The sequence below is a fragment of the Vanessa tameamea genome, chromosome Z (genome assembly GCF_037043105.1).
Source record: "Vanessa tameamea isolate UH-Manoa-2023 chromosome Z, ilVanTame1 primary haplotype, whole genome shotgun sequence".
NCBI lineage: Eukaryota > Metazoa > Arthropoda > Insecta > Lepidoptera > Nymphalidae > Vanessa > Vanessa tameamea.
In genome coordinates, this window is record NC_087341.1 from 16478519 (window position 1) to 16493517 (window position 14999).

Genomic DNA, 14999 nt, shown 5'->3' on the forward strand with positions numbered 1-14999 from the left:
AATTAAACTTTGTGTTTAATAAAGTATTTCGCTGCAATCTCTAATTTTTTCGAAAGTATTTATTTTACTGAAAAACTTATTATAAAAGTTTTCTTGCTTTGTCCTACGTAAAATCAATATTATATTCTTACGCGAGTCTGCTGTTGGCCTACATACCGTCGGGAGAGATATCATGATGGAAATCAGTAACGTACGTTTAAATATTTAATAGGAATATTTGTCGCTGTCAACCTAAGCTGTGGAATTATGTAACACTTTGGATCTATATTGATCCAAATCATTGTAGCGAAAAATTTACACGTACATATAAAACGTATAAACTGTAATTATTCGATATGCTCGATGAAGACTTTTTTAATTTATGTAAGCAAACGAACCACCCGACGGTAAGGTCTTGGAGTGAACTTGATATTCTACCGCCAAACAGCAGTACTCAGTTTGTGGTGGTCCGGTTTGAAGGGTAACTACAGGCACAAGGGACATGACATCTTAGTTCCGAGGTTGGTGGCGCATTGGTGATGTAAGAAATGGTTAATATTTCTTACAGCGCCATTGTCTATGGGCGGTAGTGACCACTTACCATCAGGTGACCTATTTGCTCGTACGCCTACCGACATATTAAAAAACACTGGCATTTTCGTTTGAAACACCAACTAAACATTTACCAGCAAAAAAAAACTCATGGTTAAGAAATATTAATAATAATATTAAGAATAAGGCTTTGTATACTGTATAGGATCGAGTAAATGATAAAAGAGCTTAGAATTAGCATTTCTTTCTTCCATACGGAATACATAAATATATATGATTATTACATTGTTTTATTTACAAATAAAGAGTAACTACGGTTAATTCCTGCCGGTTTTTCTCGGTAAAATCTACACTCCAAAAGAAATTAACCTCCATCTCTTTTTTAATCCAATTTTAGTTAGTAGTCAAGGATATGCAATTCGGGGAAGAAAAGCCAGCCGGGCGACAGTGGATCAACGTACTATACTTGGGATATTTATTACACTTGAGAACACTGAAAAGCTGCTTCGTGCAGTTTTCAATATACAGTTTTGATTTCGTTTAGCATGGTAATTAATGGTTTATTATGACGCCAACCTTGCAATAGCGCGATGCCCAGTGGGCAGAACACGTGTCTAACATTGTATTATAAACGGATAATGGCGGGGTCCACTTTGGGACATCTCTAATTTTTGTTGTGCATGTCTTTATATCCATCTCATATTATCGACCAAACTGCACTGAAGCTGGAGTGTCAAGCTTCAAGAGAGAAGAGACATTTGCATAACATTCTTTTATCGACAATACGACCTTAAACAAAACGATAAGAACCCCGAAAACTTACCTAATAATAAGATACCTAATAATGTTTCACCAATCATTTTTATATATGTTATTATGAAATAGAACTGACATTAACATAATATTGGCATTGCTCTTAAAATATATACAGATAGTATAGAGACGGTTGGGAAGGTAAAACACGATCGAATGCAGTTCGGCAGATGCGGACCCGGCGGCAACGCAACAAATGATGATTATACTAGATTTCATACATTTACTAAATGAAATACAAAACCACGAGTGATTCACATCATGGAATTTCACGTTGATGATAATCCTATTAACTTATCGAATAATTTGTATAGTTCCAAAGCCCTAGTATTTTTATATCTATATACCTCTATACATCTAAATGTTCATGGAAATGAATGTTTATTTGATTCAGTTGAAAAAAAACATAACATAATATTTTGAAGTTGCCAAGACAACAAGCCTTAAACAGCCGCGTGTAAAGAACATTTAATTTTTATAATAATAAAATTGGCGTAATTAGTAGGTTCCTTTAGATATTCCTTACAATATATACAGTTTTTTTTAAAGAAATAATTATTTCTTCGCGAACGTTACTTATGTTGAAACACTACAACACTGTTGATCTCTGGTAGGAACACGCTAAGTTTTGACAACCATCTCACCTGGTGGGGTAAAAACCCATCCCAGGTGGGGAGTCGTGCAGCTTACACGCCGTGCCCACTTCACAGAAACAAGTGCAAGTGAGTTTGAAGTGCAAATGCAGAAAAATAAAGACGATCATTTCTTAAATGTTATATACTTTGTATGTATTTTATGCCACATATTTCCACGTAACAGATTGCACATAATTATTAATTATTCCAAACTAATTGACTCGTTTTGATCAAACGTCTCATGTTAATATGAGCTAATTTTTAGTATTTAAATTAAGAAACAAATTGCCAATATCAAGATATAAAGATAATGATTACGATTTACTGACACTCACAAATAAACAGACTTTGCGGGAAATTGCATTCTACTGAAATTGAATGCATAATCAGAGGATATGTGTTGAATAAATACATACACGGCTAGCGACAAGCACATTAGAATACAGTTTTAAAAGCTGGGGAACTTGTTGTCACGCCATTTCAATTGGTGTCAAAAGTCGTTTTGTTTTTTTATTTTGTTTGTTATGGGTTTCCTGATGGGCCTTTGCATCTGTCATAACATGAACTATTTTTGACATTATTATAAGGATCACAGGCCCTTTACACTTCTAAAGCCATATTCACAAGTTCTGAGAGTCGTTGATGATACAATATAACTTTGAAATACTTAAGTAGTTCAGTGTCAGTCAGCCAGTTAAATATAGAGATTCATTCAAAGATTTTGTTTTACCGGGGTCATTAGTTAATGTATTGTTTGAAAAAAGAATCCGTCATAAATTACGCGAGAACATCGAACGTGCATAAACCTGGCTTATACTCAAAAATTGCAAAAACGCAAAACCAATTCCAATTGATAAAGCGGAGAGCAGCTAAACGATTCGATTCATCGTATGTAGCTGAAAACCTTGTTGTTAAGTGATCCTGATCACGACTGATACTCAATACACTATCGAGTGTCTACTTGGCCTAACCGCGGTTCATTTGACTCACCGAAGAGGTCACGGTGTAGAGAAGCAACATTAGTTTCTCAGTTTCCAATGCAAAGCGCAAGTGACTTAGACACATCGTCTTAATTCGAAATGGACGCCTATTAAGAGTGTCTGGAAACGTGAAGTTTACAGGGCGCTTAAAGCTAATAAACAATTATTTTTGGTGTCATTTTTAAGTAGCTGAAAATATTATGAACGGAAGTTTTTTCTTTTAAGACGAAACGACCAAATAATATTCCAACATTTTTTTAAAACGAACAAACGCTTAACTTTATTTTCACGAAATTCTCTTTAGTACAAAGTATTAAAAGTTTGACTGATTATTAATATTATACCGAATAATATGAGTGACAAATAATAAACCATACAATATGATTTATTTTTTTAAAACCTATCTGTTTCTTTATTTTTGTATAATGTATTATACTGACACACGAGTTAATGAGCAACCTCGCGGTAAGTGGACGCCGTCGCCCAGATGACACAATAAAAAGAGTAAATCATTCCTAACAATGAAAAAACATTACGGACATTGCGCCGACAACCATGCGCTCTAATTATACTGGCTAACCCAGGGTGAGATCAAACCGAAACACAATACGTTTGGCGGTGTAGATCTATTCACCCACGAAGGCGCGTTTCTCCACGTTAAATTATCAGCGTCAAAAAACTAACAAATATATTTTAATTTGTTTTTAGTGTTTTAAGCCTTAATCATCTCAAACACATTAAGACGTTTAACATGGAGAGGCTAGCCTTCGTGAGTAAATAGATCCATAGAGTGAGTGATGAAAATGCCTGCATGTCGTCAAGACTATTTCAAAGGTTACAGATATTATACGATTTAGAAATTTTAGCTAACGGAAGTTTAGTTAGAGGATGTTCGTAATCGCTAGCATCCTAAATAACTTGAGAAATATAAGACCGTGGAAAGTAGCCAAAAGACTGTTCTGAGATGAATCTCGTTATAACACGACTAAAAAATAAAACTCAAAACTGAAATCATTAATCAATATACATAAAATCATTGCACTTATTGAATGTCTCATTGTAAAGTAGCACCACTGACTAGCACACTCCAAACTAGCAAATTTTATAGCGATATGGGACGACAATATTAAGGCACTGTTTAATGTTTATAGTTTATTCGCTTATGGAGAAAAATTTACAATTATAGTAAGTGAGCTTAGGTGACAAAATTTATTTACATGTCGAGACGAAAAATAGCGTTAAAAAAAAATACCGTTTAAAGGCCTTCCCAGGTTCTATTAAGATAATGTTATTCAAGTTAAATGAAGAAGAATTAGATAGGAAACCAAGTAAAATAGTTATATTGTATTTATATTGTGAGTTGTGACTATTTTATCAAAAACATCCCAAAGAGAGTTTCGAGCTCCAAGACTAAAAATAGAATGGGATCTCTTATATAAATTAAAAACTATTGTAATACGTGTAGGGTTGTCACTTATTCTACCATCACACTTAGTATTTTTGTGTTCTGGGTTGAAGGATGAGAAAGCCAGTGTAACAGGCATAAGGGACATAACACCTTAGTTCACTAGGAGTTTCATTGGCGATATAAGGAACTTTTAATTTTTTTTACAGAACCAATATTCATCATCGGTGGCGACCATCAGGAGGCCTCTTTGCTAGCCTACCTATAAACCAATAAATTTCAAAGTGACTTTACATAGTCACATTAGGCATGGACGGTTAGAGATTCCAAGATCATATTAATGAGACAAATTTATTACGAAGTACACAGATGAACATATACAACACAAAAACAACTTAGTATGTACTAGTAATATTGAAAATTTGCAATAGCTGCATTTAGTCAGCCTTTATATTACAAATTTGTTACTAAGTATATACTGAAACATCCTGGTATAAACATATAACATTCAGTTCACAAAAAATTGTCTATTAAGTTAATATCAATGAGCATTCATTATGACAAAGAGTATTCCATATTCATTTGAGTATAAAAATAATATATATTGACATGAAACTTAAACCACAAACAGACTGCAAGACACAGATATATACTCTTACATAATAATACTGTTCTTGTCTCAAAAATGTTTCAATACAGATGCATTCTAAAATGGTGTTGTCTTTTTCAAATAAAAAAATATTTTTAAAAATATGGATTTGTCCTCGATGCAAATAGAACTAAATGCTTAAAAATGTTGTGTCCACAAGGACTTTTTTTAAATGAATTCTACTAGTATTTCATACACAAGTAGTGTTTAATTAAAGATTTATTTTAAATTACTAATTAACTGTATATGTTACTGTATAGTTTGTTATTTGTATATGTGAAATATATGGGACAAAGGGGAAATCGAGTATGTCTTAACCAATGGTCATAAGCTCAAATCCATTGGGGTTCCCAAGTTTATCAAGTACTTTGTATGTTCACAAATTACCCATGTTCTTAATGTCCTACTACAGGAAAAGCAAAATGCACTATTTATAAAAGTCTTTGAGGACTGTGAGTTTAATATGGTTAAATATAGTAGACTAAAAAAACTGAGATATGTTTCCGTTGAACTGCAGTTCAAATAAACACAAGTTGGCTGTGCAAATTCCTTCAATTAAATAATGTTTGCTCCAAAGCAATAAGTTTTAATTAAAATAATCCATTAATAACTTATTTTAATTTTGTAGCATTATTTTAGAAACCTAAACATTTATATAATTTAATTTATAAGGTTTGTCACTAAAATGCTTAATGTTAAAACATTTTTTTCGAGTCATGATATTTGATGCCAATGACACAATTCTGCACAATAAACATAAAATAATATTATGCATATAGCATCAAGTTTTTGATACAAATATGGTATGTTACAAGATTATTGTAAAAATAGGTCCGACATTTTAAAAGTAAATCTATATTGATATATAATGTGATGTTTGTTTTCTATTCTCTAACTGAACAAATACATATTAATATTTAATATGAGAGCCAAGGTGGAAAATTGCCGATTCAAACCAAACAAAATTTTGACTGAATTCTCTTGTATATTTAAGTTTATAATTCATCATTTGCTATGGAGCGAATGGGAACATAATAAGGAAACTCACAAGTGTCCGATTTAAATCTGTCACATTGGAACAGTGTGGAGCTGAAAACCCTCTCCTTAAACGGACGGATTATGAGGATTTACAGTCTATTAATATGAGTATATACTCAATTGTCAGAAAGTAAAAGAAGAGACAAAGCATATTCTTAATAAACCATTTTCTGTAGTAAGCTTATTTAATATGAAACATTATTTCAAAAATGATCTGACCTCATTTCAGCTGATGGCATAAAGAAGTTGCACATTTAACAGAAATGCTTTTTTTATCAAAGAAATGAACAAACATAATATCCTTTCTAATTTTATCTTGCATACTTCTTGAATTAACTGATAGTGTTGCTATCACTATTGTCCAAGGTATGTTTTTAAAAATACCAAAAGCGATCATACAAAATATGGTTGATATTTTTTATTTGAAACATAATGACAAAAAAATTAGAACTGAAATTATATCAGAGTATATAATTATTAAATGGTAGCACTCTGCAATGTAGAAGTGCTTAGAAAATTCTATTTAAACAAATTTAATTAAATGAGCACAAAGTTATAATAGCAATGACAATTTATGTAAGTATTAAATATGAATTATGAGTTTTTAATATGTGATCATCAAAAATTACTTAGAAATTCCGAAAAATATTATTATTTGAACATATAACTCAATATTTATTTATGATTTATAATATAAAATAGGTTCTTATCTTTATTTTTACATGATTTCTTTTAGAAATGTTTGACCTACTTATTATTTTCATGTATTATTATAATCATTCTGAAATATTTATTAGAATAAAGGTATTGAGAAAGCTATAGGTACCTACTACCGAATGTGTACGACACCTGACAAGGACGAAATATAGATCTTTCATTTCCCGTATTAATAACAAATATTTTCATCAAAATGACTTAAAACTACCTAAAATCATTCATTCTTCACGAAATATGCACTGAAAACCACAATCGAATCAGATTTTAGTGAAAAGCTAACTGCTATAGCTAGTTATATTATGTAGTTGGTACCATGCACGTAGCAGTAAAATATGGAGGATACATCTCTGAGGCTATCGAAACACTCTTCTAAACAGAATATATCACTAAACATCTATTGGATTAGCATTTTTATAACATTAATCAATGAATAACGATGATTTTTATTGATAAAACGTCTATTTAAATAAGAAATGCTGTCAATTTCGACACGATTGTACCGCCCTGTGCTGATGTTGATGTAGCATAATTTTATTACTTACCGTGCTGATGACTGACATATTCCACACAGAAAATAAATATATCAGAACAAAGATAGGAATCGTAAGGAAATATTTAAGTAAACGAATTGAATTTAGTTAAGTTTCACAATTTTTTCCACAAAACAATAACACTACGCGCAATCACTATCGCACCTCCACTCTGAAGTTGTTGACAACCGAATCAATACGGCCAACATTATATAAAAAGAAAAATCAATTATATTTTTTGGAAACAAATTTAAGAAGATTTCACGACAATAACCTTATTTTTGGCGTAAATTGTTACTTTTAGTTTTTTAATAACATAACCAAACGCACGAAGATACCGTTTCACCAAATTTCAGAATACTATTTCACGCATGTTCACGAGTATTGATTTTTAATACTCCCTAGAACAGTTAATAAACGCAGATTTACACAGTTCTATCTTTAATCTAAATAAAATAAATAAATTTCAAACTGTGATTTTACTGAACATAATTTATTAATATTATATAATATGCATTCTCATGTGTATATTATTTTTATAATCAATGCAACAAAACATCATTCTCGTTTATTTTAACGACGTGAAAAAAAAAATCAAAAAATACAAATAGAAAATTACAAAAATCTTTCTCTTACATTGTACTTTTTATTACTCTCATAATATTTCTTTTAGGGTTTTATAAAAACTAAAATATAAAAGAATTGCATGCATATAATTTTGAATGAAAAAGTATTTTTTCTATATTGTAATAAAATTAATAACATTTTAAAGATCGTCTAGAACTTTATATGAATTAGAAAATATTTAATTGTTCCATTAATTAAATTTAAAGTTACAGTTACATAATATTACATACACATACGATACTACCTATTTCTAGTGTTATAATGGTTGTCTTATTGTAATTTTCAACTAAATTTGCTATTAGAAAACAATTACGATGGTTAAAATAATAAGACCTATATTAATTAATTAAAAGTATTATATATTATACTATTAAATAATTCACGCTGATAGTACTTAAATTTACTAACTTAAAAATAAAACATCAGTTAAATAAAAGAAATTTTAAAATTAAAGCTCATTCCATCGATATATGTAAATTATATTTATTTAACTTAATACGTTAAATTCTACATACGTTACGGTTCTGAGTGAAACAGGTACCTAACAAGTTTGTTGTATTAGAATATACTCTGTAATTTATAACTTGACATTAAGCTAAATGTCGATTGGTGGATGTTGTTTGTCATTCGATTAGGAAGAGTGACGATTCGTGCTTGCTTTTTAAAAAATATATAATATCTAGTTAATTTAAAGGAAAACCCTTTAAATATATGCCTCAAATGCAATATTAACGTAGATAAAAAAATTTACTTTCAAGTTTCGCAAATAATGTTTGTGTTTTAAGATGAAACTTTTTAAATTATTTAAAAATACATTTGCCATGGCTGTTTTTCTAAGTGCTATTTGGTTACTGTTTACTTGGAGTAATTTGGGAATGTTAAGGTAATTTTATTATTTTTTCTACAATGCGTAAACGGATTAAAACATAATTTAAAGTAATATTTTCTGCTTTCGGTTCTTTATGTAATATGGTGCTTGTAGCGACTGAAAAATATTGTTTTCTGTAGTAGCGCAACACACATTTCTCATCATAAGTTATTTACGGTAATTGCATTAAATTGGTGGCACACATAACCATCTTAAGAGGAATATTAAATTCAGTAATGACATATTTAATTTATTATAAAATAGAAATAGATTTTATAATAAATTAATTATATACTTTTCTTTTTATTGATTAATAGCTATTTTTACATAATTTTTCAAACCATACATAGTCCATTCACATGTCTGCAAATTGGCCATTTACAATTCTATTTCAATTAAGCTTAGTAATTTAATTATAAAAATTAATCAGAACTATGTCTGCTGCATGTTCTTGCTGAAACATAACATGCATGTTATTTAAACCACTATCCTATTGAAATAATAGATAGACCATTGTTTAACTAACTAAAATGTTGTCTAGTCTATATTAGACGACATCTGGCTTAGACACCAGATTAAGATAATTTGTAATTTGTAATAGGTTTGGTAAAAGGGCCAACTGACAGACATTGGTTCTGTAAAAAATATTAACCATTTCTTACATTGCCAATGTGCCACCGACCTTGGAAACTGTGAAGTTATGTAATTCTTTAAACACAACATACCAAATATTGTGACTTGGCAATAACTTATGTAATGCGTTTCCTCATAAATTAAAAGTTATATGTAGTTTTGTTCTCACCATGGTTCCAGAAAAGTTTCTGTAACAAGACACATTAATAGATAATAATTTTAAAATTTTATCAATAAAATGTGACATAATTTTTTTTATCTCAATCAACAGACCTAGAGTTGCTAGGTTTTTTGATTAAGATAAAGTAAAAAAGCAGCAATTGTATTCCGTGGTAGATAAAATAAATCTAAACACTTGACAACACTTGAAACATAATAAATTTGATAAAATAGGTAACTGTTTCTCTCTTATACATTTTTATTATTTCTATTCGGGTCCTATGTAAAATGATAAATTATTCATACTAATGTTTATTATTATTATTTAAGAGGTGTCAGGTAGAGAACCGTTAAAGCAGTATTATAACACACTTTCCTGTGAAGGAGTTATCCATCCTTTTAATTTGACAAGTTTAAATTACAATCCAGCCGGTGGTCCTGCACCTGAGTCTGGTTAAGGGAAATAAAGGGAATAGATAGGGCACTTCTTGTGCTCTATGTTGTGTATTGGAAATTGCCTCATCTCATTTGGGAATGGTCACTGTGCCCAAAGTCAGAAGGACATTATCATCATCATAATTCGCTCTATAATCTTAAAATAGCAATATTTTCCTTTTCTATCTTATATTCAAAATTACTGGTGCGATGTAGACAGAGTCATCAACAACGAGAATAGACTTAAATGAGGATAACAATATTGTGTTTGAGTACTATCCTACAGCTGTTACTTGTTCAGGTTTTTATTATTGTCCTAGTAAAACTCTAATTAAGACTTACATGATTTATTTTACAGTATTCAAACTGATTCAAGAAGCATTCCAGTTGCTGTGAAAAACAAGCTTTGCAATGTTAACTTCAATGATGAAAGACCACACATCACCAACAGTACAAGTTTGAAAATGATATATTATGTGACTCCTACATACCCCAGACCAGAACAAGTGCCTGAATTGACGCGATTGGCACATACCTTGATGCATGTGCCTAGAATTCATTGGATTGTTGCGGACGACCAGCCTTTGTGTTCCGATCAAGTGTCCAGCGTGCTTAGGTATGTAATAATTTGACTTCATAAATTGTTATGATATTTATTTACAAAGAATTTTATATAAACACAATAGCCTTTATTTACAGGAAACAGAATTGATTAATACTAATAAGTGCACTCTGTGTGCCTTTTGGCAACGGCTATCTGTGTGGTTTTATCTGAGTGAATAATTTAGCTTTGCTCCAACAAAATATCCACAAATTTTAAATATTTATGAAGTTTCTCCCTGAAGTTTTCAACTATACATGTAATAAAATTGGAGTGTCTGTTTGTAATATTAATCTAACCGCTTTTTACTAAATGCATATGTATTTTACATAAATGGAATATAAACCTATTTTTTTTTAAATTAATTTGTTATTTTTCCTTTTTTATTATATCGTCAGCAAATAGAAATCGTCCCAGTTGTTCAGAGATTTGTTTAGTGCTAACCGTTGAGAATAGGTTTTTGATTTGTATCCCTTTTTGATGGGGAATGGGTGACCCGTGTACATTTTAAGACTGCTTTTGCTATTCACTTACCTCTTGGCCTACCTGGCCCACTAGCAGTATTTGGTTAAGGCTTGGAATAATAAATGCCATATTTTTAATATTTATTGTTGATCTGAAAATTCTCTTTCTCCGCGTGGATATGATCTATAGTACTGAATTTCTTCCTAAGCCCTGCCTTTTGTATTATTGATCGTTTCTTTTATTATCTCAAGTATATATAACTCAAGTATCGTATGTGTTGTTACAAGTAAAGATATTGCCATCTGATTAAACAAGAACATTTTCTTCTAATTTTGGCGCAATGTGTGATATTTGCACACCTTTCGTTATCATACGAGTAGACATGTGTTCCGAACCGAATAGATCACTGGCCGAGGCCGACGGTTAGATTGTTTTAACATTATTTTCCGATCGAAAATAATGATAAGATAAAATACACATTAACTTTTCATGTGCCCGTATAATACATGAGAAGTTAATGTGTATATTATACATTATATAAAATTTCAGACGGACCGGCCTGCCTTACACACACATATCCAGTCCCAAACCATTCATTTACAAGAGCACAAATTTTCCGCGAGGCGTCGCCAACCGACGCGTCGCACTCAATTGGCTGCAGGAGAATGTCGCCGAAGGGGTGTTGTACTTTGGTGATGATGACAACACCGTGGATTTGCGTCTCTTCGATGAGCTGAGAAATACTAAGAAGGTGTCCATGTTTCCGGTCGGACTGATTGGGGAATATGGAGTTTCATCACCCATAGTGAAGGACGGAAAGGTTGGTAATTTTTTTCTACTTGTCTTTTAATCCCGGTAACACGTTACTGACATAGGATTTAATTTGACATAGTAACATATCAACGATAACGACACAAGTTGATCCCTTTATACTTAATAGTGATATGAAAAATGAAAATAAAACTTATGCTTGTCACATCCACAGCACATACCGTATATAGTGACGGTTTATACCGGGCGTATTTCACTTTTACAAGGTTACCTACTGAAACCTCCGGAATGGGCTGATCTTCTGGTATTTTAAATGTTTTATATCATTCATTTGAAGTTTTACACATAATGTTTTTAGTAGCTTTTATTTTAAAAACGTCTCCTCGTTTGTGAGTATTGATATGTTATTCCTTCAAATTTAGTTTTCGTGTTGCTACTGTTCTTACATCACCGGCAAATACATATTTCTGCCCGTTATATGTTTCTTTATAACGTAGTAAACAAATATAGCGCAATCTAAGTGATTTATCGCTCAGGCCGCAATACATTCATGCATTTGTTACAATATTTGTGATAAATAATATTATTGACAATAAATATCCGCCGTCGCAATGACTTTGTACGAGCGAACGCGAAATATCTTTTCGTAGAGACATTAACTGTAATATTTTTATATTTCATTTCATATTTCAATAATATACGAATCTCCTTTAAATTCAAATTTTTCAAACAAAAGTAAACAATTCACCGTTAATTTTATTTTCTTTCCGACGTTGATAAATGACGTCATTAGGACCGGTACGATACCGCAGTCGGTCAGGTCAAACATTAATACGTACTAAAAGCTAATGCCCCGCCCTCTCCCTTTGTACGAGTGTCTTGAAATCGTCACGAGAATCGTTAGTTTACAGTAATTACATTTCGTTTTAAACAAGAAAGAAAATATGTACTGCCATGATATATCGCTCAGCCTCGAGTTTCACGGTATTTATATTAATGACCTACCTTACCTAACTTGTTACCTTAGCTAATGTGAAAAAGCGTACTAATCTTAACATAAATCATGTGACAATGTTTGTAGGAATCGCTTTACATTCGTAACTTCAACATACGGTTACAAAAGTCGTTGGAATGCCTGATATCGATGCTGCTCTATTATATTTTTTAATTTTCCGGTATTCATTATTCAATTTAGGAAGGCAGATTGGCAATTGGGCCAGTTGATGGCGATTGGTCATCACCGCCCACAGAATAATACATTCCTTTAATACTAGATATTGCTATTTGAGGGTAGACTATGCGGGATGAGTGGGAATAACGCTTTGGTATGGGAAGTGTTTAATTTTATGAAATAAATCCATGTTATTTATATATAAAAATATATTGTTACGACATATAAGTAACATTGACTATTTTAATAGAAACAGAGATAATCACTGCGTAAGCACAAGAAGTAACGATAGATTCAGTAAATCCTTCCCGGGGCAATATTCGTTTCTGTAACAGAACCCCATTTTTATTGATATATAAAGACGTTATAAAGTATGTAGATATATTTTGTAACAGTATGTTTGTCGATGTTCAAGCGATTTAATCGTTTTTAATGAATACGTGTCATTTATTATTATTTTATATAGCATTGGTATTCGGACAAGCAAAACGGTCAACTGATGGTACGAGATGACCACTGCCCATAGACACAGGCGCCATAAGAAATTTGGCCCATTCCTTATATAGCCCATACGCTACCAACCTTGATTACTGAGCTGTTTTGTTCTTAGTGCCACACTCTTCAAAATGGAACCCAACGTTATTAAGTTTTTCTATTGGCGTTAGAATATCTTATGAGTGGGCGGTACCTACCTCGACGAGTACTATTTATTGCGGACAATTCACAGCTAAATTTGAATGCTACAAATGTCATCACCATGAGTTCTATGTATAACTTAGTTAAGTCTTTGAAAATATTTTTAATCCTCGCCAACGTTTTGTACGTCTCGCAGCTGAAGCGGCGCAGTAGTTCTAGGTAATCGTGAAATTAGGAATTGTGATAAATTTACCGTTAAATGTCAAAAGACTATTTGATAATTACTACTACAAGTTACCTAGACAACTATGTTTCACATAGTTAAATATTATGTAAATAATTAGATTACTGTATGGAGAATTCCAAGGTATCGTGTAGTCATTATTTGATCAGAACCGGTGCGTATTTTCGAAATGTTTTGTATTTAAACTAAAATAATCGTGACCATTAATTTAAGCTGTGTATAATTATATTACAAGATAAAAAACACATAAGTAAATCATCTTTTACCACAGAATATAAATTAATAGAAAAAATAAATATTTATAAAAAAATTTCAGGTGGTTGGATTTTTCGACTCGTGGCCGGCTTCGAGAACATTCCCAGTGGATATGGCAGGGTTCGCAGTAAACATCGAGTTCCTGAAGGAAACCGCCAACATGCCATTCATCGCTGGACACGAGGAAGACAGGTTCCTAGTTAGCTTAGACCTCAAGGTCGAGGATATTGAGCCGCTAGCTGCGAATTGCACTAAGGTCCTGGTCTGGCACACCAAAACCGTGAAGCACAAGAAGCCGACTCTGAAAATAAATATAAACAAACTAAATACCATTTCGAAATATCAGAACTTTGTCAATCTCCTCAAAGAGACCTCCAGACTGGGCATGGCCGAAGTGAACGCGGAAGCAGGCATTAAGTCGTACGTCACACGCAACAGGAAGACGTCGGAAACGTTAGCCGATATCCTGTAGGTCGTCGGCATACGCTCGCCGTACGTTTTGGCCGAATCGTTACTCAGTAGGTAGGTATTTGCAATTGTATTTCGTGTGGTCGGGATGCGTTTCACGTCCACGTCCACGTCCACGTCCCCGGCCCCGTGGCTTACGAACGACGCGTCGTTCAACTCCTGCAATAATAATAAGAAATATATACGACGGATTGCGACGTTCACGTAACCACGTATGAAGCCGGTTCCCAACGGTACGGGTGGTACTGTGAGCAGTGTCGCCCGAGGTGTGTTTTTATTGTCCAATCTCAATTCAATGGGAACATTCGATAGTTCTCTATATTAATAGTTATAAATATAAAATTGCATTAATCACTCAAACTCTAAAT

General features: G+C 32.2%; 2 protein-coding genes across 3 annotated transcripts in view; one reads left to right on the forward strand and one right to left on the reverse strand.

Annotated features, from left to right (window-relative positions):
* Positions 1-7660, reverse strand: part of LOC113404148 (uncharacterized) — a 43967-nt gene extending 36307 nt beyond the window's left edge. For both annotated transcript variants that reach the window (XM_026644944.2, XM_026644943.2), the window contains exon 1: positions 7311-7660. The gene's annotated coding sequence lies outside the window, so the exon portion shown is untranslated. The remainder of the gene's footprint in view (positions 1-7310) is intronic.
* An 896-nt stretch (positions 7661-8556) lies between these two features.
* LOC113404149 (galactosylgalactosylxylosylprotein 3-beta-glucuronosyltransferase S-like) lies at positions 8557-14999 on the forward strand. Its single transcript, XM_026644945.2, has 4 exons — positions 8557-8808; positions 10379-10636; positions 11636-11906; positions 14225-14999. The coding sequence occupies exons 1-4, from the start codon at positions 8711-8713 to the stop codon at positions 14633-14635; spliced, it is 1038 nt and encodes a 345-aa protein (XP_026500730.2). The 5' UTR covers positions 8557-8710; the 3' UTR covers positions 14636-14999.

Coding starts and splice junctions, on each gene's coding strand:
- LOC113404149 (XM_026644945.2), top strand. CDS start 8,711: ATGAAACTTTTTAAATTATTTAAAAATACATTTGCCATGGCTGTTTTT. Junction 10,637..11,635: donor CAAGTGTCCAGCGTGCTTAG/GTATGTAATAAT, acceptor ATAAAATTTCAG/ACGGACCGGCCTGCCTTACA. Junction 11,907..14,224: donor CCATAGTGAAGGACGGAAAG/GTTGGTAATTTT, acceptor AAAAAATTTCAG/GTGGTTGGATTTTTCGACTC.